The sequence below is a fragment of the Mus caroli genome, unplaced genomic scaffold (genome assembly GCF_978045245.1).
Source record: "Mus caroli unplaced genomic scaffold, Mus_caroli_1 scaffold_8, whole genome shotgun sequence".
In the NCBI taxonomy this organism is placed as follows: domain Eukaryota; kingdom Metazoa; phylum Chordata; class Mammalia; order Rodentia; family Muridae; genus Mus; species Mus caroli.
Window position 1 is genome coordinate 13,490,517 of NW_028227263.1, and position 23,812 is coordinate 13,514,328.

General features: G+C 46.3%; 1 protein-coding gene across 1 annotated transcript in view; it reads left to right on the plus strand.

The window, feature by feature from the left end:
* The first annotated feature begins 3,323 nt into the window (after positions 1-3,323).
* The window catches only part of Cpxm2 (carboxypeptidase X, M14 family member 2), a 116,471-nt gene continuing 95,982 nt past the window's right edge, over positions 3,324-23,812 (plus strand). Inside the window, exons 1-2 of the mRNA XM_021166950.2 lie at positions 3,324-3,782; positions 14,532-14,630. Coding sequence (XP_021022609.1) covers positions 3,455-3,782; positions 14,532-14,630 — 427 coding nt within the window. The 5' untranslated portion in view covers positions 3,324-3,454. The remainder of the gene's footprint in view (positions 3,783-14,531; positions 14,631-23,812) is intronic.

Genomic DNA, 23,812 nt, shown 5'->3' on the forward strand with positions numbered 1-23,812 from the left:
AGAGAAAAAAAAAAAAACGGTTTCAGGGGAAAACATTCGCTGGCTGGTGCTACAAAGACCTTCGCCAAGTTTAGTCACGTGACAAGGATTTTCTGTCTCTCTTGTGCTCTCTTTGTTTCTGCAGAGGATGTAAAATCAGTAGATTATCATAATCACTAGTTTCTGAGGAGCCTATAAAAGCTGTGTCACAGGCTACAAACAATACGCCTCACCCTGGTCACCCGTTGGGAGTGGAGAGGACTAACGTTTAGCCCAGTGAACCTGAGATCTCATTTAGGTGGACTGAACTTGTGTGGGGTCTTCACTAGGGGGGTGATGGACACTGGACCTGGAGAGTGGATGGAAACCTCAAGTGCCAGTCAGAGAGCTGGAAACAGGAAGACCATGAAGGGAGAGCTGCAGTGACCTGGCAAAGGTCTCTGAATGAGACGCTAGGGGGGATCGGCAGGGGCGGAGGAAGGAGTCAGTTAAAGAAGGATGCCAGGGCTGAGATGGAGTTCAATTGGTAGAGTGCTTGCATGCATCCATGAAGCCCTGAGTCTCCAACACCGCACAGAACTGGGCTTAGTTATGTGGGCCCTCAATCCCGACACTCGGAAGGTAGAAGCAAGAGGATCAGAAGTTCAAGGTCATCCTTGGAAGTGCTGGGAGTCGAAGATTAGCCTGGGATGCACATAACCCCACTTCAAACAACCCAAACCAAACCCCACACCACCAAAACAACAACAACAACAACAAAACCAACCAACCAACAACAACAACCGAAAAGAAAAATGAACATCCATGGGCCTTTCTGATAGCTGTCATATGGATGAAAGGAGAGACTTCATCAGGGCAGTCCAGAAGGCACCTTGGCAGAGACCTTCCCTGCAAACAGGCAAGCACTGGAAGGCAAGAAGAAGCTTGGAGATGAGGATAATAGACTCAGCTTCGCTCTCCTCTCTGTATTTTGTGACCTTTGACTGGATGGCACAGATTTCCAAGTGAGTATCCCCAGAAGGGGTGGGGTGGGGTGGGGGAGGCAAGGAGTGATGTGCTGCTGGCTGTCGCTCTGGAGAGCTGGCACAGAGCAAGCCAGTCTCTGTTCTGTTTGTCTTGTTCGCTCTAATTATGCATCTCTCCAGGGAAAACAAACAAGCAAACATTAGCAGTGAGAGCTTACTTCCTGATTCGAGGGATTTGGAAAGATGCACTTTCAGATGGGGACGGTCTCTAGAAGCTTCCCCAGGCAAGGCAGGGCAGGTGCGTGCCCCACTGTCGACCTTGTACTTACTAAGGGAAGATATAAAAGCTTCCAGAAGTTAGAGATTCACAGATACCAAGGTTTACCATAACTACTGGCTCCAGCAGATGGTACCTGGCTCATTACCAGTTTGTCATATGTCTGAGAGTGACTCTATCCTCAGCCATTCTGTAGAAATGAAATGGAGGGCAGTGTTAAACTTCAGCTCTGTCAAAATCATGTGGAAAGCACGCCAGCCTAGTGTTTAGGAGGTTTCAGGGTCTGAAGGAGCCTGGTGTTTGTCTACAGCTAGATCACCTGGCCTGGGTGCTATATATATGGCCCTTTTCTACCAGAACTCTAAATGGATCTCTTCCTAGTCTTCACTGGCTAGTTGGGACTTTAAGAGTGTGTCTTGCCCATGGAGCCTCTCTTCTCTGAGCCACACGTATACCTGGGACTTGCTTTCTTGTCTGTAGTGGCTGGGTTTAGATAGGACAACCCCTGTGAGTAAGTGCAGGAGACATCCACAGAGAAGAACACATGAGATCCAACCCAAACCAATGCCTTCTTAGAAAGCCAGGGGGGGGGGAGAGACTTCCTTCTTCTCTGGAGAACTCTTCTGGATCTTGATTCCCAAGAATCCTGTGTTTGACAACTAGATCCAAGGCCCTCTAGCCATCCTCCACGAGCCCCGTGTCAGCTACAGTTTTCTCTCGCAATACCCTTTCACCTAGGAGTTCTAAAACTGCAATCCAAAGGTCGGCTGGGTGGCCTGATAGCAACAGTGAGGAGTGAGGTAAAGAGTCACGGCTGAGCTGGCTAACATCTGACATTGGGGGCCTCAGGCCTGTGATTCCCATCTCGTACTAAATGCAGAGGCCTTAGCCCAATGCCCAGGTTCATCTCAGAGGCATTCTTGGGTCATATCCCAGGCCCTCAGGGACAGACTGACAGACTTAAGGGCTAGTTGTCTTTGTGGCTGACAGACTCTGTGGCCTCTTGGAGGCAACTCTACTGGATCTTTAGAACTTGTGAATTAAATGTACAGAGTAGACTGATGACAGTTGGGACAAATTCTGGATCATCTCAGAGCCTCTTAAACATGGAGTATATTCTCCGCTAGATGGAGATAGAAAAAATAGGGGTGATTTGAAGGTACAGTTTGGATTTGACCTGTGAATTCTGACTCTGAGATGCAGGGCACCATGCAAAGACCCGAGGTAGGCCCTAGAAAGCACAGCAAGCAAGCTGCAAAACAGTCACTGCTAGGACCTGATTTTAGCGATTCATTGAGTGGCTATGAAAGTTACCCCCAACCCCAGCTCTCACCACAAATGAGTCCCTCAGCCACCACTACACACACCTTGGTGCTGCTGCCTCAGACATTTAACCTGTGAGTCAGCGAGTCTCTTGTTTTAAACCTGTCTCAATGTGTTAGAGGAGCCATAGAATACTGGTGCCTAGCCCAGAGAGAAGCTAGGGCCACTGGCTTCTTTCCACTCCACTAAAAAAAAAAAAAAACTACGGCATGTTGGGTAAAGGTGGGAGGCACTTTATCAAAGGGAAGGTGACACCAGGGTTCTCCAGAGAAACCTGGATTCCTGGAAGAGACAAATGCCCTCTTGTAACTTGTGAGATAGTAGTCTTCGGCTGGCTCTCATCTCTCCTACAGAGCCACACTCTGGAGGGCAGGCAGCAGGGGTTCCCAGACCCTTAGGCCCTGCTCCCAGGGAACTTCATCCAGGGAATCTGGGGTTCCTCCTTAGGCTGGGGCAAAAAGGCTGGAGGGCAGCCTGCTGGTTATCACCTTAGCATTTCAGGCCAGTCTTAATCAGATTTGTTCTGCAAAATGAAGTCATGGAAGACACAGCCCTGTAGTTCTCTCCATGATCACCATGCCTTACCTCTGCAGAAGGGGTGCCCAGGAGGACAAAACATCGTCCTCCTAGAAATGCAAAGAAGGCTAGTGACAGTCTTCTAGTGGCCTTCAACACCTGCTGGAGAGGCCCTGGGCGGGTAGGAGGGAGGGCGGGTCGGCAGCGCCTAGCCTCTCCTGGGCGCGCCCCTGCCCGCCCCACTCCGGCCCCGCCCCGCCCGTCCGGCCTGTCCCACCCACCATCTGCACCCGCTGCAGCGCCCGCGTCCCTGTCCCGCACCGTAGTCGTCATTTGTAGCCCGCCTGCCGCTCCCGGGGACCCGATCCTACTCGGGGTGCGGGGCAGAGCGGGCATGGCCCATTTAGGGACCGCCTGCCCTGCGCTGGCGCTGGCCCTGGCACTTGTGGCGGTGGCCCTGGCTGAAGTCAGAGCCCAGGGCGCAGCCTTCGAGGAGCCTGACTATTACAGCCAGGAGCTCTGGAGGCGCGGGCGCTATTATGGGCATCCGGAGCCTGAGCCAGAGCCGGAGCTCTTCTCGCCTTCACTGCATGAAGACCTTAGGGTGGAGGAGCAGGAACAGCAGGAGCCGCACCAGCAGGGCCCCAGGACTCCCAAGAAGGCCATCAAGCCCAAGAAGGCTCCCAAGAGGGAGAAGTTAGTTGCAGAGCCGCCTCCACCAGGTAACTTTTGCATCGGGCAGCCCGAGGGGGCGCCCGCGATCGTGGCACTCCAGGGGACACCTGGCTTTCCAGTATGTTTTCTTGAGTGAGCCCAGCCAAAGTCCTGTGGTGCCTCTGTTATTCCCTAGAGACTGCATCTGAGCTAAGTTGAGCTTTCTCTCCCGGCCCCCTCAGGCAGAAACAGAATGGTGCTCTTTGGGAAGCTGCCTGGGGAGCGGCCCTGTGTCCCAGTGCTCGAGGAGGCATCTGTTGCTTCTTCCTGCTCTGCTTATGTATTCAATCTTTAGAAGTGTTTTCTTCAGACCGATTTTATCAATGGGCATGTGATGGGCTGGTGTCACTTGGCAGATGGCCTTGGCAAGATTCAGTCAGTGACCTTTATTCAGACAGTGCCCTTCTCAGCTCCCTCCACCCCAGTCAGTGGGCCCCTTAAATCCACTATGCACAGTCCCAGCTGCAGACTTTGGATCACTCTTGGTCCCTGTAGCAGCCAAGATTGCCCTTCTTGGAAAGGGCAGACTACAGGAGCCCTGGAAAGCTCTGAGTGCCTGGCAGCCTGGGATGCTCTACCCATCCCTTGGGCCAATCTCAAATCCATCCTCACTTTCTTCTGGTCCAGCCTGTATCCCAAACCTGTGAAGAGGGCTTTCTCTTAACTGTTTCAGATAGTGATTGCTCAGTGCAGGAGCTGTGTTCCCACCATTTCAATCATGGGAAGCCAGCAGGACAGTGACCAAATTCTATGGCCTTTGCAGTTTCTTTGCCTGAAAGAAATCACGTGCCAGGTCACAGAGCTCTGGACTCAGAAGTGGCTTTCATTTGGTTAGACGAATATTAAATTCACCAGGCAGGGTGGCAAGGGAAGATGCAGTCACTCTTGAGCCCCAATTTGAGGCTATCACCTTTGTATATGGCTGAGTCCCTGCTGTCTGCCGTTGATAGTTCCAAAGGTTGGGCAAACCCAAATAGAACCACAAAGACTTTCTCTCCTTTTTCTGGGGGATGATGGAGATTGAGATGTAGAAAAGCTGCCGTGGCTCTACATGAAGGGGCGGGATGTGGCGCTGAGTTTGGTAGTGTCCCATGGTCTCCTTTGGTTCTCTTCTGGCTCTGGCAGGTGGCTAGCCCTGTCATGTTACAGATTAGCAGCCTTCAGCTCAAGCAGGGGAAGGTAACTTATTTTGTCATTGTTCTGCTTGGGAGAATTGAAAGCCCGACTTACCAGCCAATGGTAACCCAGTGGGGTTACCATTTTGGGACCTGGAATTTGAGTTCTACTTTTTGAGCCTCAGTTGCTTCACCTGCAGATAGAAAGAAAAGTGTCTGCCATTGCATTGATGCTGCCGCAGCCTTCTATAGTGTCCGTTAGTGTGCCCTGGACTTTGAGTTAGTGTGCTTGTTGTGTGGGAGCTCTTCATTTGCCCTACACATGGCTTATAAGTGTCTGCCCAGCACTGTAAGGTGAAGCCCTGGGGAGAGAGAACGTAAGGCAGACAGGCCGCTCCTCCAAGGACCTCACAGAATTGTGTAACTTTGGGGAAGTAATCACAAGTGCACTGAGAGTTGCATAGAACATGGAATATCAAGAAAATAAATGATAAAAGGGCCAGTGTTTCCCAGGGGGAGATGACTAACTAGGCCTGATTAATAAGCTGACTTATTGTTCGAGTACTCTCACTAGTGACCAGTTACAGTCTTTCACAGCCTAGGCTCATCAGTGCCTCCAACTAATGTGTCTGGGGGCTCAGTTATCACAACCAGGAAGTGGATCTCCTTTCTTGGAGCATCGGTGGTTAGCCTAGGAATGGGGCGAGGGGGATTCTCTGAAAGAGATACCAGGTATACTCTGTCATTTGCTTTTGGACAGCCATCTTGCAGACAGAAGTTAGCCATGGGACAGGTAGTTAACTGTTCCTGGTGAATACTTAGCCACCTGGGTCCTGTCTCCAAATGGAAGGAAGACACACCCCGAAGCACCGGTATCAGGCTCACAGGCCTTGGGGGAGCTGCTTCCTGGCTCACTGCTCTTTCAGCCATTTTCCTAATGAAGCAAGTGGGGCATTTTAGAGCTTCCGCAGCTAGGATGAGTGTGACATTCATTGCATAGTTTAAATTAATGCCTCTCTGTCTCCCTCCATCTCCTTCTGCTCCCCCCTCCTCTGTGTGTGTTCAATAAAACTTTCAACTGTGGATCAAAAAGTCAAAGCTGCATGCAGTAGGGGAGAGATTAGGTTAGATTAGATTAAAATGATCTTGGTTAGGGGACTGCAAAATCTGTGCACTTCAACTGCACAGAGAGGAGATGATTACACCCCACAGAAAGTGGTGGCTTGTACTTTGCAGACACAATGTTGGAAAGGCACTTTTCTGTATGGCTGGCTGTTTTATGAGCAGGTTGCCAACCTTAGGCATGTGCTTCAGAGGAAGGGAGTTGGTGTTCTGCTCTGGATGTTAGATGTAAATTTCGGGAGTTTACTGCATGACTGGGTTCTGGGACCAGCTAGGGACTGAGGTGGGAGCAGAGGACAAGATTGAGGGATGGATGAGAGCCCAAAGCAGAGAACTGATTTGGGTAACACGTGCACATCATATTTGGAGACAGTGAAATGTTTCCCACTTAGCTCTTGGGAGCTAAAAGTTGGAGTTGGTAATGGAGATATTGGAAACGTGTGTGTGTGTGTGTGTGTGTGTGTGTGTGCTGAGTACTAAGAGGGCATTTGTGTGGATCCCTGAGGAGGCTGGTGCAAGGGGTATTGGGTCTGGCTTTGAGTTTTGGCTTTAATCTTTGGTAACCAGAGAAATGCCCTATGGATTCCATGTGCTGAGATCTGTGGAGTTGGCTTGGAAAATGGACACCTTTAGTCAACTGAGAGCACCACTGAGCATTCCTACCTACTATGATGGTTGGTTGTCAGTTTGACACACCTGAAAAGAAGGAACCTCAATTGAAGAATCCCCTCATCAGATTGGCCTGTGGATATGTCTGTGTGGAACTTTCTTAATCTCTAATTGATGTAGGAGGGCCCAGCCCACTGTGGGTGGTGCTCTCCTTAGGCAGGTGCTCCTGGGCTATGTAAAAAGGAAGGCAATGGGAGTGCACACCTTCAATCCCAGCACTTGGGAGGCAGAAGCAGGCAGATTTCTGAGTTTGAGGCCAGCCTGGTCTGCAGAGTGAGTTCCAAGACAGCCAGGGCTACACAGAGAAACCCTGTCTCAAAAAACCAAAACCAAAAACAAAAACAAAAAACAAAAAAGCATATATGCTCTGCTTAAAGCTCCTGCCTCTAACACCGTCAATAGTTTACCCTGGTGATGAACTATAGAACTTGTAAGTTAAAATCAACCTTTTCTTTCCCAGGTCACTTTTGGTCATGGTTTATTACAACATCAGAAGGCAAACTAGAACACGTACTCTGAAAAGCTAAAACGTGAAAAGCTTTCAAAATTGGAACACTAGTGAACCCATAGTGACGCTGCACCAGGAAGCTTTGCACACTAGTGTACCCGTAGTGACGCTGCACCGGGAAGCTTTGCACACTAGTGTACCCGTAGTGACGCTGCACCAGGAAGCTTTGCACACTAGTGTACCCGTAGTGACGCTGCACCAGGAAGCTTTGCACACTAGTGTACCCGTAGTGACGCTGCACCAGGAAGCTTTGCACACTAGTGTACCCGTAGTGATGCTGCACCAGGAAGCTTTGCCTCATCTAAAAGTGACCTCCAGGCTATGCGTGTGCTGTACCTGACACATAGATGATTTCCATGTCTGGGAAAAGCCTTGAAATCTGAACTGCTTTTGTTCCTAAGAACTTCCATCAGGGATGCTTAAGCAGCACTCCGTTTTCAATGGAGAAGGGTCCAGCTATGTCGAATGGAAGAGAATACTGAAAAGCATTTATTTAAGGGTTTAGTTTAAAATAATCACAGACTCATAGGAACTTACAGGAATATTTTGGTGATGTCCTATGTTCCAGCCCTCAGCTTCCCCTAATGGGAAATTTTAGGTAACTCTAGTGTAGGTTTGCCAACATTGGCAGCCTCTGCATTTTGGACTGAGCATACATGTGTGTGGAGGGGGTTGCTGTCCTGTGTGTGTCGTAGGATATGCTGCTTTGACCTTTAAAATACTGGTAGGACCTTCCTCTTTGCCTCACAAACAAAATGCCTCTTAAACATTGCCAGCCATCTGCAGCAGGTTGAGAATCCCCACTGGCTCTTGAAAGCATGACAAAGATTGTTATAAATACTATTAATTAGGTTGTAATGTTACATTTCAGAAGTTTCTCCACATGCTTATGTGTATTGTATATATGCATGTTGGAGTATGGATGCATTTCATTACTTTCTTCATGCATGTGTATGCTTGCATGCATATGTATATAATGCACACATGTGTAAAATGGTCACAGCACAAATTCCTATCCACTGCATGGTTCAGAAAGTGGTTGCACAACTCACCTCTCCTCAGACTGGCTCTCCCCATTTCAAGGCCATCAGCTTATTGGATGATATTACTGACTGCTAGAATATTCTTCCTCATTGACAACCTTCTTCTAACTCTGTTTATTCAGCTGTTTCTGGTTGAACCTTACAGTTTCTGAAGTTGGAATGTTTTGCGTTCTTAGGAGTGAACCTCAGGTCTCTAGTGTTCATCATCCAGCAGGAAGAACAAGATATCAGCCTCATGGAGTCATGCCAGTGGTTTTAGGGTGTGCTTACCTTGGGGTGACCTTGAGTTGTGGCCACCCTCCTTTTGTAGGATAGAATGTAGCTAACTGGTGGGCAGTGGTGACACACATTCTTAATCCTAGGATTCCAAAAGCAGAGGTAGGTGGATCTCTGAGTTCGAGGCCAGCCTGGTCTGCAGAGTGAGTTCCAGGACAGCCAAGGTTACACAGAGAGATCCTGTCTTGAAAAGCAAGCAACCAACCAACCAACATGTAGCCAATGAATAGACTACAATTGCATAATTCACTGGTCTTTCCTTGGTGGCAGAGAGAAACAACAAAGTCAGGGAGTAAGTGATTTGGATACTTTGTTTTCTTTCTCCATGACTCTTTGGCTTAGAAGCTGGCTGGGCTATGCAGGCTTTCATTCTGATTTCCCACTGACTTCTTTGTAGTATTTCCAGCTTCAGGCTAGAATGTCCCACTGTTAGGATCTGAACAGACTCACATGGACACCCCCTACTCCTGAGCTATAGTCCCTCTGGGATGTGTAGTGTGCAGAGAGTCATGTTTGTTTGTAGGTCTATGTCTAGAATCATCCAGTTTGCATTTAGTATGTGTTATGTCCCAACGGTCAGGGGACATGTTTGCTTGTAAACAATGCCCTTTCTGTGTGCGCTGTTGCTGGTTGATGGAAGGGGCTTTCTTCTAGAGCTTTGCCTCTTCTTTGGTTGGGCAAGAGCAGCCTGGCCTTTGATGGAAATGCCCTATCTGGGGCAAACCTGGGAGTGTGAGGGTTAGGAGTGTATGTTTGTCAACATTTCAGTACTGTTGTTAATAAACCCAGGGACTATTAGTAGCATACGTAAAGGACTAGAAAGCCTTGATGTCAGCCTATATGCTTTGGTATTAAAGCTGAGGTATCCCATTCAAGTCGACTCCCTGCAAAGCTCCAAGGGAAAGGATGGATTAGGAAAAAAAAAAATCTCTTCCTGAGCCACTGACATTCTTTCCAGAACTCTTGCCAAAGTTAACTTATTGCTGGCCTGTTCTCCCTGTCTATGCCAATGGCTCCAGAAATCAGGACTGTGCCTGGAGAGTAGGGGGTGGAGACCCTACAGGGATCCAGGAAGACAGATTGCAGCTGTGGTTCCATAACAGTCACGGCTTTTCATCATCTACCTCTTGTGTCTGTGACTTCCAGGTCCCAAGGTGATCATGCATCATGCCAGGGACAAAACCAGTTTTAGCCCCAGAGCCTGTATTTTCTGGTGAGACCTCCATTACATGTTCCAAAGCATTAAAAGAAGACTGTGTAGGCTTAGCATCACCAGCAACGACAGGCTCTGCCCTCTGAGGCTCTCTCAGGTCCCTATCTGTGCAGCTGCCATTTGGGTCATGAAACCCTTAGCATTAGGTTTCTTTGACTGGCTGTGGGAAGGATTAGTACTCCTAAGTGGTGGGCTCCTATCTAGCTGCTCACTGGCTCTCAAGGATGGCTGACACAGCAAAGAACACCTCGAGGTGTTAATCAGCCTCTGATGCTACACATCTGATGCACTATCTACTCCAGGCAATGCATGAGCAGTGCTGCCTGGTGAGCCTGCTGAGGATTCAGAGCCAGCTAAGGGCAGGACTCCACCCCTTACAGGCACAAGAGACTTTCTAAGCCTTAACTCCTTGGAGGATTGGGTCAAAAACACAGTGCCTGCTGAGCTGTGAAGTTAGATGACTGTGGCCTCCCAAGTTCTGATCGGGTTGGGGGCAGTTTTGTGTCACCTTACCCCTGCTTCTGGATTACCTACCTGTCCGGTCTGTAGATTCTGGCAGACAATGCATTTGGGTTGTTGGCATCTCCTTTCTCCTCTTAGTCCCCTTTCCTCAGGCTGTACGAAATCCTCTCCAGGTACAATCCTGCATTGCATGCTTTCTCACCTCAGCCTGCTCTCAGGAGATCCAAAACCCAGGCAGGTAGGTGGCCAGGGTACCCGGCACAGCCCACCACAGAGGGCCCACACTGTCCTGCATGCACCCTCCTGTCTGGCGCTATTACTGGAGTGTTTCCATGAAGACGAAGAACTCCACATAGTTGTGGTGGAGAATCAGGAGGGTGGTTGACTGCATAGTGTAGTGGTTCTCAACATTTGTAATGTTTTGACCCCTTAATACAGTTCCTCATGTCGTGGTGACCCCAACTATAAAATTCTTTCATTGCTACTTTATACCTGTAATTTTGCTACTGTTATGAATTGTAATATAAATATCTGTGTTTTCTGATGGTCTTAGGCAACCCCTGTGAAAGGGTCATGGCCCACAGGTTGAGAACCACTGGTGCAGAAAGTAGGCGTATTGGCTTCAGAGTCAGTGCGGTGGCAGCTGAGCCACTGTCCTTGTACCCTGGTCTCAGGGGATTTAAGCTTGCCAGGCCGTTTTCTCATGAAGGATGCAGCACCTGAGAAGAATAGGCAGAGAGTGGGACAGGCATTTGTGGGTGGATTCATTTGGGCCTGGATCTAGTATAGTGGCACTGTTGTCTCTCTGGTGACCCTCAGTGTCCCCTTTCTACCAGACCACTGACGTCATCCAAGGCTGGAAACAAGCATGTCACCTGAATGCTGCACTGATTCTCAGATTCACTCCAGTCCGCACCCTGTTTCCTCGGACACTGACTGTCCTCAGAACTAGAAAGGGACACAGGTGCCCCCTCCTTGTGCCTTGTCTCTTTCCTGCTCCTATGTACGGATTAGGAAATTATTATTTTTATAATGTTTTTTTGAAATTTAATATTAGATAATTTCCCCTTCCCCTTTTTTTCTCTCCAATCGCTTCCTTGTACCCCTGGCTCTTTCAAATACATGGCTTTTTTTCTTTAACCATATCTATACATATATACATTTACACACACACACACACACACACACACACACACACACACACACACTCCTAAATACATAACTACAACCTGCTCAGTTTGTATAATGTTATCTGTATGTTTATGATCTCAGGGCTGACCACTTGATATTGAATAAGCAGTCAGAAGCCTTTTCACTGGAAAACCGTTTCTCCTGTTCCTCAGAGTTTCCTAGATGCTTATAGTTCTTTGTCTAGGGTTGAGGCCTCTTAAGCTTACCCTTTCCATGTTAGGATGCCCACCGATGATGTAATTCTCAGGTAATGTTTAGCCACCCAAGTTGGTAAGACTTCATGGATGCCTCTTTCATATTTTCAGGAGACACAACCACAGAAAATGTCCTGTTCCTCTGGCTCTTACAATCTTTCTCTCTCCTTTTCTGCAATGGTCCATGAACCTCATCTGTAGGAATTATGTCGTGATGTATCACTTGGGACAGGGCACCACATAATCCTTTGCTCTCTGTATTTTGATTGGTTGTCGTTGTCTGTGATCGTCTTTATCTGTTGCAAAGAGAAGGTTCTTTGATGAGGGGTGAGAGCTACATTTATCTATGGGTATAAGGACAATATTTAGAATGAAGTTAAGAATTGTGGTTTAATAAGGTGCTGGGTGTAGGTTCTTGCCAAGATCAATGTCTTCAGCTAGCACTGAGTAGGTAGCTAGCTAGGTTTCAAGTGCGAGGCACAAGTAGGTTTTAAGTCTGATTAGAGTTGCTGGTTACTGCTGAAGTCTGTGCAGCACAGTTGTGCCCTTAGGGCTATCTGCCATGCTGCGCTGGGCTTGGTTAGGGATCTCAGGCATCTTAGCCAGGTAGGGCTGTTGTTGGCTTCCCTCCCTTGGAAGCTTGCATGATGCCTTCAGATATCACAAAAGCTACTCCTCAGGGAAGGGGTTTCAGGTCGGATCCAGATCAGTTCTCCAGTTAAGATAATAGTTAAAACCATCTCAGCCTTGGGGAAGCAGAGACAGGAGGATCACTGGGTTGTTGGTCAGCATGCTTGGCAAATTCCAGAAGAGTGAGACACACTATTTAAAATGGGAAGAAAATGGCAGACAGTGGGTGAAGAACAACCTGTGTGTGTACCCTCACACATATCACACAAGTAGACATCCGCAAAACACACACACACATGACCTGCAGGATACATTTCTGAGAGATGTTTAGATGGCATTACTGGGGAGCTGCGAAAAGAACCTCATGTGGTGGTTTGTTCTTCCTGCTCTTGGTATCCTACCAAGAATCCTGTAAGAACTGCCAGCGCCCTAGCCAGCTCCCAGCTTCTAGGGGAGTACGGAGCCCTGCAGCCTGGAATTTCCTGGGGAAGCAGAGACTGCAGGGAAGCAAAGGGCTTTTGGGCTTGGGGTTGGGGGTTGCTACTGTAAGCTGCTTGTGTAGCAAGGGGAAAAATCGTTTTCTATTAAGCCAAAGGAATTATATTTATCGCCTGAGGACCAGAAGGGAACATGTGGCCGGCATTAGCGCTGCCGTTTTCTACTCTTAAGGAATTCTGCGTTGTCACGCGGCCCAGATGGAGATGCTGATTTGATTCTGGCTCCTTCTCTGAACGCTATTTCCACTTCTCTTTCTTCTTTCATCTGTACAGAGCATATGGTGTCTTTCTCATTCTGGGGGGGAGGAGGTCTATGTAAGAGGCCTTTGTACTGGCAGGGAAGGCCCCTTGGAGCTGGTCACTAGCACTGTTACCTCCTGGCTGTCAGTGACCTTGGGAAGCCCTCTTCCTCACGATAGGTCATCAATTCTCAACTTGTGGGAATCTCATCAGATATTTACACTAGGATGCATAACAGTAGAAAGATTACAGTTATGAAGTAGCAACAGAAACAACTTTATGATGGTGGGGGGGGGTAATCACCACTACATGTATTAAAGGGTCACAGTGCTAGGAAGGTTGAGAACCACTAACCTAAGCCTTCATGTTTCCAACTGTAAAATGTCCTTCCTATTCTCGGAGAGTTGAACCTTGCAGTGAACATGTCTTATACATTTTGGAGCCCATTGACCCTGTTAGCTTTAGCAATTGGGGTAGTGTTAGTGATGTGTAGGCCTCAGGATAATGCTGGCCAGATAGGGACAAGAGCTGTCTTTTGCACCTTGAGGGTCTCATAGGTATCATTTTGTGTCCTCATTCAACCTTTCTATGTGGCAGGCTCTGCTGCCTTCTTCTGCTGAGGAGGCAATTAAGTAGAGGTCAGGCTGGCGGCCCTGGAGATATCCTGGATATACATGTCTCCCAGATGCAAGCCTGGACTGTGGCTCACATGTCTTTCATGCTCTGGAAAGCTATGCCCCCACCCCTGAGTTGGCTAGTCTTTATACAAAGGCCTTCCCAAGTGGGGAACATTCTGTATGGCATTTCTTAAAGCCTTCAGGTGATGAGCTAAGCTAGACAGGCTTGCTTAGCTAAGCCTTCCCTGACTGGATCTCACTTCCCTTTCCCTCTCCTCAGCACTTCAATCAAATCCCTGCATCAGACTTTGCTTAGAGGCAACTTGACTCTAGGCAGATGCTATCAGAGCCCCTCCAAGGAGGATTAGATGGAAGTGGGGGATCAGGAAAGGGAGGTTTAAGTTGATGCCAGAGCCGAGACTTGAAAGATGGGAAGGAGCCAGTTAGCTTGAGAGTAGAGGGATGGATGGACGTGTCCATGAGGGAGACAATTTATGCCAAGTGTTGTTATAACCGAGGTGGGGGGACAATGTGAGGAGAAACTGGAAGGTTAACAGGGTCACAGTAGGCTCCTAGGTCCCCAATCGGTGAGCAAGTAACTCGCTTACAGGTCTACAAGCCGTGGCCTTAGAGAGCGTTGGATGGGAGAGCTCAGCCTAGGGAACATGCTAGCTTTGATGTCCAAGTCCAGCTTTGACCTCCAGGTACAGCTCTTATTCCTAGTGCCCCAGGGAGGCTCAGCAGCATTTTGTAGACTTGCACTACTTAACAGCTTGCAGTTGTGCATGGGTCTATGTGGTGTGATTACCTCCATATGCACTGAGCATCTTCTGTAACTACAGACCCCTTACCGTCCAAGACTCTGTGGACTGGGGAGCAAAGCTAGGACCAGCTTTCTGCAGAAGACTGTGAGTCCTCATATCCCGAGGCTCCTCTGATACACAGAGTAACATCATTTTCCTTTCCCTTTTTTTTTCTAGGTAAAAATAGCAACAGAAAAGGCAGAAGAAGCAAGAATCTTGAGAAAGCTGCCAGTGATGACCATGGTGTCCCTGTGGCTCATGAGGATGTCCGAGAGAGTAAGTGAAGGTCTTGGAGGGTCCCTGACCCTCTTTTGTCATCTGCCCATGGTGGGTGCAGGCAGCTCTCATGGCTGTCTGGTCACAGATACCTTGTAGGGAGATTGTCTGGACCTTAGCGATTCTGCAGGAGTGCAGATATCTCAGCAGCTCAAAGTTTTCTGGTGATACATTCATTGGTGATACATTCATTGGTGATACATACATTGGTGTCTTATCACGATTTTGCTGATTGAATTGCTCAAGTCACTTCCAGATTTCCTGTCCCTTCTTAGACCACCCATCCTGGAAGTTTATCTTATTGTGATCTCTTACCCCTCCTGGAAGTCCATCTTATTGTGATCTCTTAGCTGCCTACAGCTTTGCTTGTGTATTTCTTGTTTCCCAACCCAGCACATGGTCTCTGGGGTCAGTGATAAAGTCTTCTATTTCCTAAATCTGCAATACTTGGCCTGATGCCTTGCAGCCATATGAAACTTTTAGCTGTGTAATTACTCACTTTAGTGAGCTCAGTGGTAGGCTGGGTGTATAGTCCACTTGATTGAGTGGTTTCCTGGCGTGTGTGAAGCCTTAGGTTTTATTCCAGCACAGCACAAAGCAGATGTGATGGTACACACCTAAAAGACAGTCGAGAAATTTAAGGCCATCTTCAGCAATACAGAAAGTTGGAGAACAGTCTGGGATCTATGAGATCCTATCTCCAAAAGCCCTAAAACCAAACCCCCAAATTATAGAAAAAGAATGTTCGGTGTTATTAGGTAGTTCTAGACTCACAGAAGTGCACGGACCCATTAGCTGTAGCTATAAATATTCTTAACTATCTTGTCTCTATGATTGTATCTCTATTGTTCCAAACTTCAACATTCAGGATAATTTTCCTGCCAATATTAGCAATAGTGGCGATTTCTTAAGGGTAGATGATACTAGCTAGATCCCTTGCTCAGTGTCTGACCTTCCCTGCTGAGCATTGTGGGTATCACTACCACTACCACCCTCCTCCTCTTCTTTCCCACCCTCCTCCCATTCTTCTTCCTCCTTTTCCTCCTCCTCTTCCTCCATTTTGTAGGCTCAGGGAGGTACTTTGGCCAGGGTTGTATAGCAAAACAGAGCGTAGAATGAAAGATTATTGGCTAATGAAAGCTTATTGGCCTTTTGCTTAGATACAACAGCCAATGAAACGTTAACAAAACATTTGATAGATCTGCACAGGACTCACTCTCAGCTGCCACATCCACATCCTGAGCTGTGTCACAGAGGTGACTCTCACCCTGGGAGTTTCACATTCTCTTAGGCACAATGACAGGGGTTGGGGCTGTGTTTCTAACCAACAACCTTCCTTCAAAGAAATCACTGTTCTGACGAACAGCACGTTCTAAGATAAAGAAAAATCAAATCTTATGAGCGCCTGCAGTCTTTTATGGAGCTAAATGTGTATTCCATCTGAAGATGGGCTCTGAGGTACCCAGTGGAAAGACCCTGTCCCTTGGGAGCATGTGTTGAGTGTACAGTGTGTAGCTAGGGCTGTGACTCTGGCCTCAGGCTAAGGCACAGGTTCTTTAACATCTGTAATGGTTGGCTTTACTCATCTACTGGACCCCACCTAATATTACCTAGGAAGAGAATCCAAATGAGAGATTATCTGCTTTGTGCTGACCTGGGGTCTGTCTGTGGGTAATTGTTTGAATTAATTAATTGATTTAAGAAAACCCAGCCCACTATGAGAGGCACCAGGGGTCCTGCACTGTATAAAATGGGGAAATTGAAGTAAGTCTAAGTAAGCACGAATGTGTCCATTTCTTTCCACTCTTGACTGTGGATGTGATGTGACCCACTGTTTTAAGTTCCTGCCACCTTGACCTCCCCAGTGGCAACTATAACTTAGGATTGTGAGCTTGATAAGCCTGTGTCTTCTTTAGGTCATCTTTTGTCAGGGTATTTTATCATAGTGACAAAAGATGAAACTAGGACAGATTCTCCCCTTTCTGGTAAGGGGCCTCCTTACCTGATGGTGGCAGCAGCAGTTCCTTCATGTGCACATATGCCACCAGGCTGAGGTCACTTTGGGCTGCTAGCTTCAGGAGCACTTTGGAGTTTTGCTGCCAACCAATCTGGACTTGAGGATTTTTCAGTATCTGGTGAATTCTTGAGTGCTTTCAAACATATTTTAAAACATATTTTGTCCAGATTTTCTCTTAGTAGCTTCAGCAGAAGGGTTGAGTTGGATTATCTTATTTCTTCTTTCTCAGAATTAGAAGTTATTAAAATTGGGTGAGGCATTTCAGAAATATTTTGGGGGGCCCATTTCTACACACACACACACACACACACAGATGCATGCACACACACATGCATGCACACACATACACACATATGCAAAAATGCATGCACACATGCACATGTGTATGCACACATGTGCACAGACATGCTGTGTTCACATGGAATTTCCTTTTCTCTGTCACAAATGCCCCACTGGCAGATTATTTTCCTGATCTGTCCTCATGGATGGGGTCACTCACCTCCTAGGCAGCCATCACGTCTTCAATACATGGAACATCCTGTCATATTAGTTTGTGAAATTATTCTATGCTTTTTAAAAGGAAGGATTGATGGGAACATGGGAAGGGAAGAGTTATGGCTCCCTATTGCAGAGCAGAGGAAAGGAGAGAGACTGGGGGTGTTGACCAGAAGGTTCACATTGAAGACAAATGACAAAGCCCTTAAACGTGCCTGAAGTCTGTGAGGACTTCTGTAGGATGGTATTGATCAAGGCTGGGCTGCAGGCACATCGCTGGGAATTCTCAGGACCTGGAATCCATCTCCTCAGATCATGTTAGGAACCTTGCTATACGACAGAAGGGTGAGGTAGCCCGGATGTCTACTATATCACATCCAAGAAAACTGCACTTGAAGAACTTTCCCAAGAGAAATATGTCCTTAGCTGTCATGGGGCTAAAGTGTTATACCAGTTTGGTCAGGTACCCCAGGTACACTCTGGGTCATGTTCTATGATCAGCTACAAGGCTGCTTGAACTCTACCTCTCTGCTGCCTCTTTCTGTGCCCATACCTTTTGCTATGTGACTTTCCAGTCTCTTCTCCCAAGTTGAATACTACTTGACTTTGGGCTGACCCACATGCCGTGTCAGGCTGATAGAATAAAGAGAGGCATCTGGGCACTGGTTCTGAGCAGAGATTGCCTGTTACCAAATGTCCACTCCCAGGCTACGGGCCCAACCTGCTGAGTGGTCTCCACCAATTTTCTTGTTTGCTGTTGGGATTAGTTTACCTCTCATTTCTGTCCCAGCATTTCCTAAGAATTTAGGCTGAGAATCCTTATGGAAAATTGACTGGAAGAACGTGTAGGTGTCTGCCTGCTCTTATGATAACAAGAGAGGGTTATTAGAATGCATCTACTTTTCTAGATGCCTCGGAACCTGGAATGAAAGCTGGGGCCCACACGGGAGCTGTTTTCTGCATTCATCTGACTCACATGTGGTAGCTGTTTCTCCACATCTGGTACTAGGTTCAAGTGTTTTTCCCTTTTTGAGTCTCTGGCTTCTAGGGCAAGGTTAGGAGTGGTTACAAAATTTTCAACCAGAATTTTCTGAAGTCTAAGACACTTCAAGCAATTTAGAGTTTTATGAGACTCATCAAGTCATCTTGAGTTCAAGATGAAGTTTTATCTTGTAAAATCTTCTTTAAGAAACAGGTTTTGCTTTTAGTTCTGTTGGAAATAATTGTAGATTCACAAGAAGTTGCTAAAAAAAAAAGTACCAGGAGAAGGGTCTGATTTACCTTTCTCTCTGCCCCTAGCAGTGCGGATGCTTTACTTGACTATAGTAAAGTGATAGAGTCAAGAAATTAACTTGGACAAGGACAGACCATGTTCAGATATTCAGATTTTGCCAGCTATACATGTACATGTGTGTGTGCATGCATGAATGTGTATATGTGTGTGTGTGTGTAGCATACATGTGCATGTGTATGTATATGTGTGTATATATGTGCATGTGTTCATGTGCGTGTGTACATGTACAGCATTCATATGCATGTATGTGTATTATGTGTGCATGGGCATGGGCATATGTGTATATGTCTGTATATGTGTGTGCATGCAGCATGCATGTGCACATGTGTGTACCTCTATGTGTGTATCTGTGTGCATATGCAGCATACATGTGCAGGTGTGTGTGCAAGACTGGGAAGATGTATCATGTATGGTTTCCAGAAACACGCTGTGCCATCAGAGGTTCTCTAGGCTTCTTTATAGACATGACCTTCCCCATGCTCAGCCTCTGACTCCTGGCAACGCAGATCTGTTCTCAAAAGTGTTGTCTCTATAAGACAGGGAGATACACAGTCATATGCTTTGTAACCTTGGAGACTGGCTTTCTTATATTCACCATAGATCTCTTTTAGTCATTCTGAATTGGATAAATAGATCTGGTTTTGTGTCTTTATAATGTAGTAGTTAGGCAAAGCTAAGTCATTAAAATATTATTAAGGGCTAACCTGTATAGAGAAAAGTATGGTAATATAAAGCTATAACTCATTGGCATGTATAATCACCACACATTGATTTGGGTTGCCATGGACACCACGCAGTGTGCAAATTGTGTCATTGTAATTGCAACTTACAACAAGAAGATTGTGCTGGAATCTTTGAAGTCTGCTCTGCCACACAACCAGCCAATCCCCTGTTTCTCTTTAAAGACTGATGTGATCAGAGGTGATCTGTGTGATTTTGAATTTGGTAATATTTGGATTCATGCCATACCTCTTGTGTCTGATTTCTTTTGATGCTTATCATGTTTGTGAGACTCATCTATCTTCATGGATCTGTAGTATTCCACAGCAGGAATATATATATATATATATATATATATATATATATATATATATATATATATCACTGTCTATGTACTCATTTTCCTGTTGATAGGTATTTGGTGTAGATTTTACCTTTTGGCTATTGCAGAGTGCATTTTGGGACTATTTTTATGTGAGTCTTCTGGTCTATACTGCCAGTGGAGTTGCTCAATCATAGGGAGTGAGTATCTTCAATAAGAGCTGTTAGGAAGGGCCTGGGGCATGGCTCAGTTGGCGAAATGTTTGCTTTGCAAGCATGAGGACTTGAGTTTGGAGCCCCATGTTGGAAATAAAAATGCTGGGCAGAGCCACACAGCTATAATCCCAGTGCGGGAGAGGAGGAGACAGGGCGTGTGTGTGTGGGGGGGAACCCTCCACTCACTGGCCAGTCAGCTTAACCAAACTGGTGGTCTCCAGGTTAAATGAGAGACTTTCTAAAACCAAAATAAGACAGAAAGCAAACTAAGAAGACAGAAGATCTTGAGCCCTGACCTCCATAGGCCCACGCACACAAACTTACATGCACAAACATGCACATATGAGCATGCACACATATAACACCTCGCACACAGAACTGACAGGAAATTTTCCAAGCTGATGGTGACTCTCAGCATCCCTACCGGCAGTTGCTTCTCTTCCTTAACAGCTCACATTTGTTCTTCCCCACCCTCTCTATCTCACTCACATTGTGCCATGTGCTGCTCTTTTGTTGTGGCCTTTCTTTGTGTTTTCATTTCTAATGCTGAACGCTTTTTTGCCGTTAGAATGATTTCTTTTGTCCAGCCCCATTTAGGTCAGGTTTTCCCTTGCCATTCTTTCTATCCACAGGAGTGTTTTGTTTGTTTGCTTGCTTTCCTTAAAAATAGCATGATGGTGAGTCCTTTGTCAGACACCCAGATCCAGGCTTCTCCCCACCCACTGGCTTATCGCTTCACTCTATGAAGGGTGTCTTTTGAATAACAGATGTTCACAAACCTAAAACAAACCAATCATTAACCTTTTCCTTGGTGATTAGTGCTTTTTTCCATCATGTTTAATTTTATCTTTGCCTTCTCCAAGGTCTTGAAGACATCCATTTCTATCTTCCCCTAATAGTCTAATAGTCACTGAAATTATCTGATATAATAGAAATGTGAAGTAAATAATAGCGTAGGAGGACCATGGATATGGTACTATTTGTGAAGATGACAAGCACTCTGTTTTGAACTAGTCATTACCTTCTGTGGTCTTTATTAGTGATGTATGAAAAAAATTATGAATTTCCCTTGAGGGTTCACTGCCAGTGATTATCAGCCATCGTAGCTTCTGATGCGTGTCACTCACGTGTTTGGGAAGCATGGGTTAGATGTCAGGGATTCACTTTGCTGGTGGTTGAGGCTCCCAGCCTCTTCAGGGAGTTCGACTAGTCTATGGCATCGTGGAGCTTTCATTAGAAGTTTGGCCACAGAGCCGGGTGAGTAGGATAGGTGGAATGGTTGGGAATGGAGTGTGGGTGGCTTTTCAGATGAGGCAACCATTGAACTGGGCATCCAAGGAGAAGCTAAGTGGCCAGGTACTTTGAGTCTGAAGCCTCTTGGGGCAGACTCCATGGGCTTCCGGCCTGGGCTTGTCTCCCAGTTCTTGGAGATTTTTTTCTTTGTTGAACTCTCAGTGTCTGGGAAAGAAACTTTACAGATTCTTTTTGACTGTATAGGTGAAAGATGCCAGCCAGAATCTGGGGACTTCTTGAGGGTCTGGGAACCTCATACGACTCTCCTGAGATCTGCTGTCATTGATCTAAGTCTCTAGGTGGAAAGCAGGCATCCATTTTTTCTAGGTTCTTCCAAAGGTTTTGGTCTTTGGGCTGGCTTGTTTAGTTTTTCTGTCCCAGCACTGCAGTGGGGGCACGTCTTCAGGGCCTTTTTTTTTTTTTTTTGATGTGGTGAGTATTAAAGAGCTTTCCAAGGGTGATTAGATAAGACCAAGATTAGCTCAGACTTTCCAAGACCCTGAGAGACTCCCACGCCCTTTAGAGCATCTCTTGGTGGCTGAGTCAGACAGTGAACCACTGCAAACAATCTCAGCATGCCTGGAAGCTGCCACTGCACTCTTCATTGGTCAGAAGGAATGTCAAGTTCAGAAAGGCAAAAAGAAAAGAACTCCATAAGTGAATCCTATTGGATTTATAGGCAGCAATGAAAACAATAATTCAAGAGCGCTAGAAGCTTATTACTGAGAGACACCCTCCATAGCTTCAAAAATTTCAGCTTTGTTAGTGTCAGGCAGTGAGTGATGACGTTCCCACTTCCGGCCCTTTTGGTGATATGAACCACCCCACCCCATTGCCACCAAAGCATTGGCATACTAGTTTGGAACTTTCAACTCAAATGGGGGAGCATAAAGAGTATACTTAAGTCCTCCCATTACAGCTGCTTTTCAAACTGAACTTGGACACTTAGTGATTGCTTCAGTCAGTCTGGCCTTTTCAAGTCTCAGTTTGTTTATGGGAAGATGGATTTGTGGACATTGGGAAGGTTAAGTGGCAAGATGTCCAGAGTGGATGATTCATAGGGAATTGCTTGCACATTTGCCCATTGCTCATAGATTTAACATACTTTTTGAGATTTGACCTTCCCAACAGTACCCTGGGGATATTTGTGGCACAGGGAGTGGAGTTTTGGGGTTGGTGCTCCCAAGTCAAGGTTCCTGTGCTATATATTCTACTTTCTATATTCTTGGGCTGCAAAGTTGCCCCTGATATTAAAGGTGATTGCTACTGTTGGAATTTGTTTAGCAACTGATATACAGAGTGTTCTAGTTTCATTCCTGTTGCTGTGATAAAACACCCTGCCAAAACCAACTTAGGGGAGAAAGGGCTTGTTTCAACTCTGTCACCGTCCACTACTGTAGGCTATCACAGCAGTAAGAGCCTTAGGTAGCTGATTACATCACATCCGTAGCTAAGAGCAGAGAGGATGGAAGCTTGAGTGCTCAACTTGCCCTTTTTTACTCTAATCTAGTTCAAGGTCCAATCAATGAAATGGTTCTGTCCACATTCAGGGAGGATCTTCCCACCTCATTTAAGACATTAAGAAAATCTGCTTTGGGGCTGGAGAGATGGTTAAGAGCACTGTCTGTTCATCCAGAGGTCCTGAGTTCAATTCCCAGCAACCACATGGTGGCTCACAACCATCTTTAATGGAATCCAATGCCCTCTTCTGCTGTGCCTGAAGACAGTGGCAGTGTGCTTAAATAAAACAGACAAATACATCTTTAAAAAAAGAAAAAGAAAATCTGTTACAGTCACATCTACCAACCAATCCGATTTAGATAATCCTTCGTTGAGATTTTTTTATTAGATGGTTCTAGGCTGTGTCAAGTTGATAGCTAAAATTTACTCTCACACATAGCTTGGTGGAGGTGGCAAGAACCTTAGAGATTGATAAAGATACACCAGGGTAGTGGTCTTCATTGCTGTACAGTGACCTCTGTGCAAAGAATGTTAGCAAGGGACAGATGTAATGAAATGTATCTCCAGAGGAGGCAGGGGGTCCCATTTCCACTGCCCATGGATGGAGTGGAGCTGGGAGATGGAGCTTCATTGAGCACAGGATGTTCTGAGAGCTGCACGCCTCATGAGAAAGTGGCTCCATCCCTGGTGACTGCCAATCTTCTCCAGACTGTGACACATCTCAGATCTCTAATTAATATTTCCCTCAAGACTTTTTTTTCACACTTTTTTCCATGTTCTCCCACCTGCATGCCTCTCATGATTAAAGCCTGCTTTAAATAGTGGGGGAGACTCAGTTTGCTGGTCAGAGACATGACAGTTTGTCTTCAGGTGGCTGTGGTGGCCCCTGGCCCAGGGCATAGATTTGTTGAGAAACAGGTCCTTGCTACAGTGTGGCCATGGAGCAGAGTTTAACAGAATGCTGAGATACTGAGGAGGTATGAAGGGCTGTGAATGAGTTTTCTGTTCATTTCAGAAACTGTTTTTTAAAAATCAAATCTCATGAAGCCCTGGTTGGCACTGTGTAGCTAAGGAAGACCTAAAATGTCCCTATTCTCCTGTCTCTACTTCCAAAGTTCTGGGATTCTAAGGGATTTGAAACATGATCCATCTACCTTTCTAGTTTGTTTTTAATATGGTTTTATGCAGTGCTAGGCATCAAACTTAGGGATTCATGACTGCTGAGCAAGTGCTCACCTCTCTTACATCTGAAGCCTCAATACACAGTAATTATCTTAGGGCTTGCTGTTATAATAAATATAAACAGTTCCAACACTGATTACAGACACATCAATTAATCTTAGAAACACTTTTACCCATCACCAG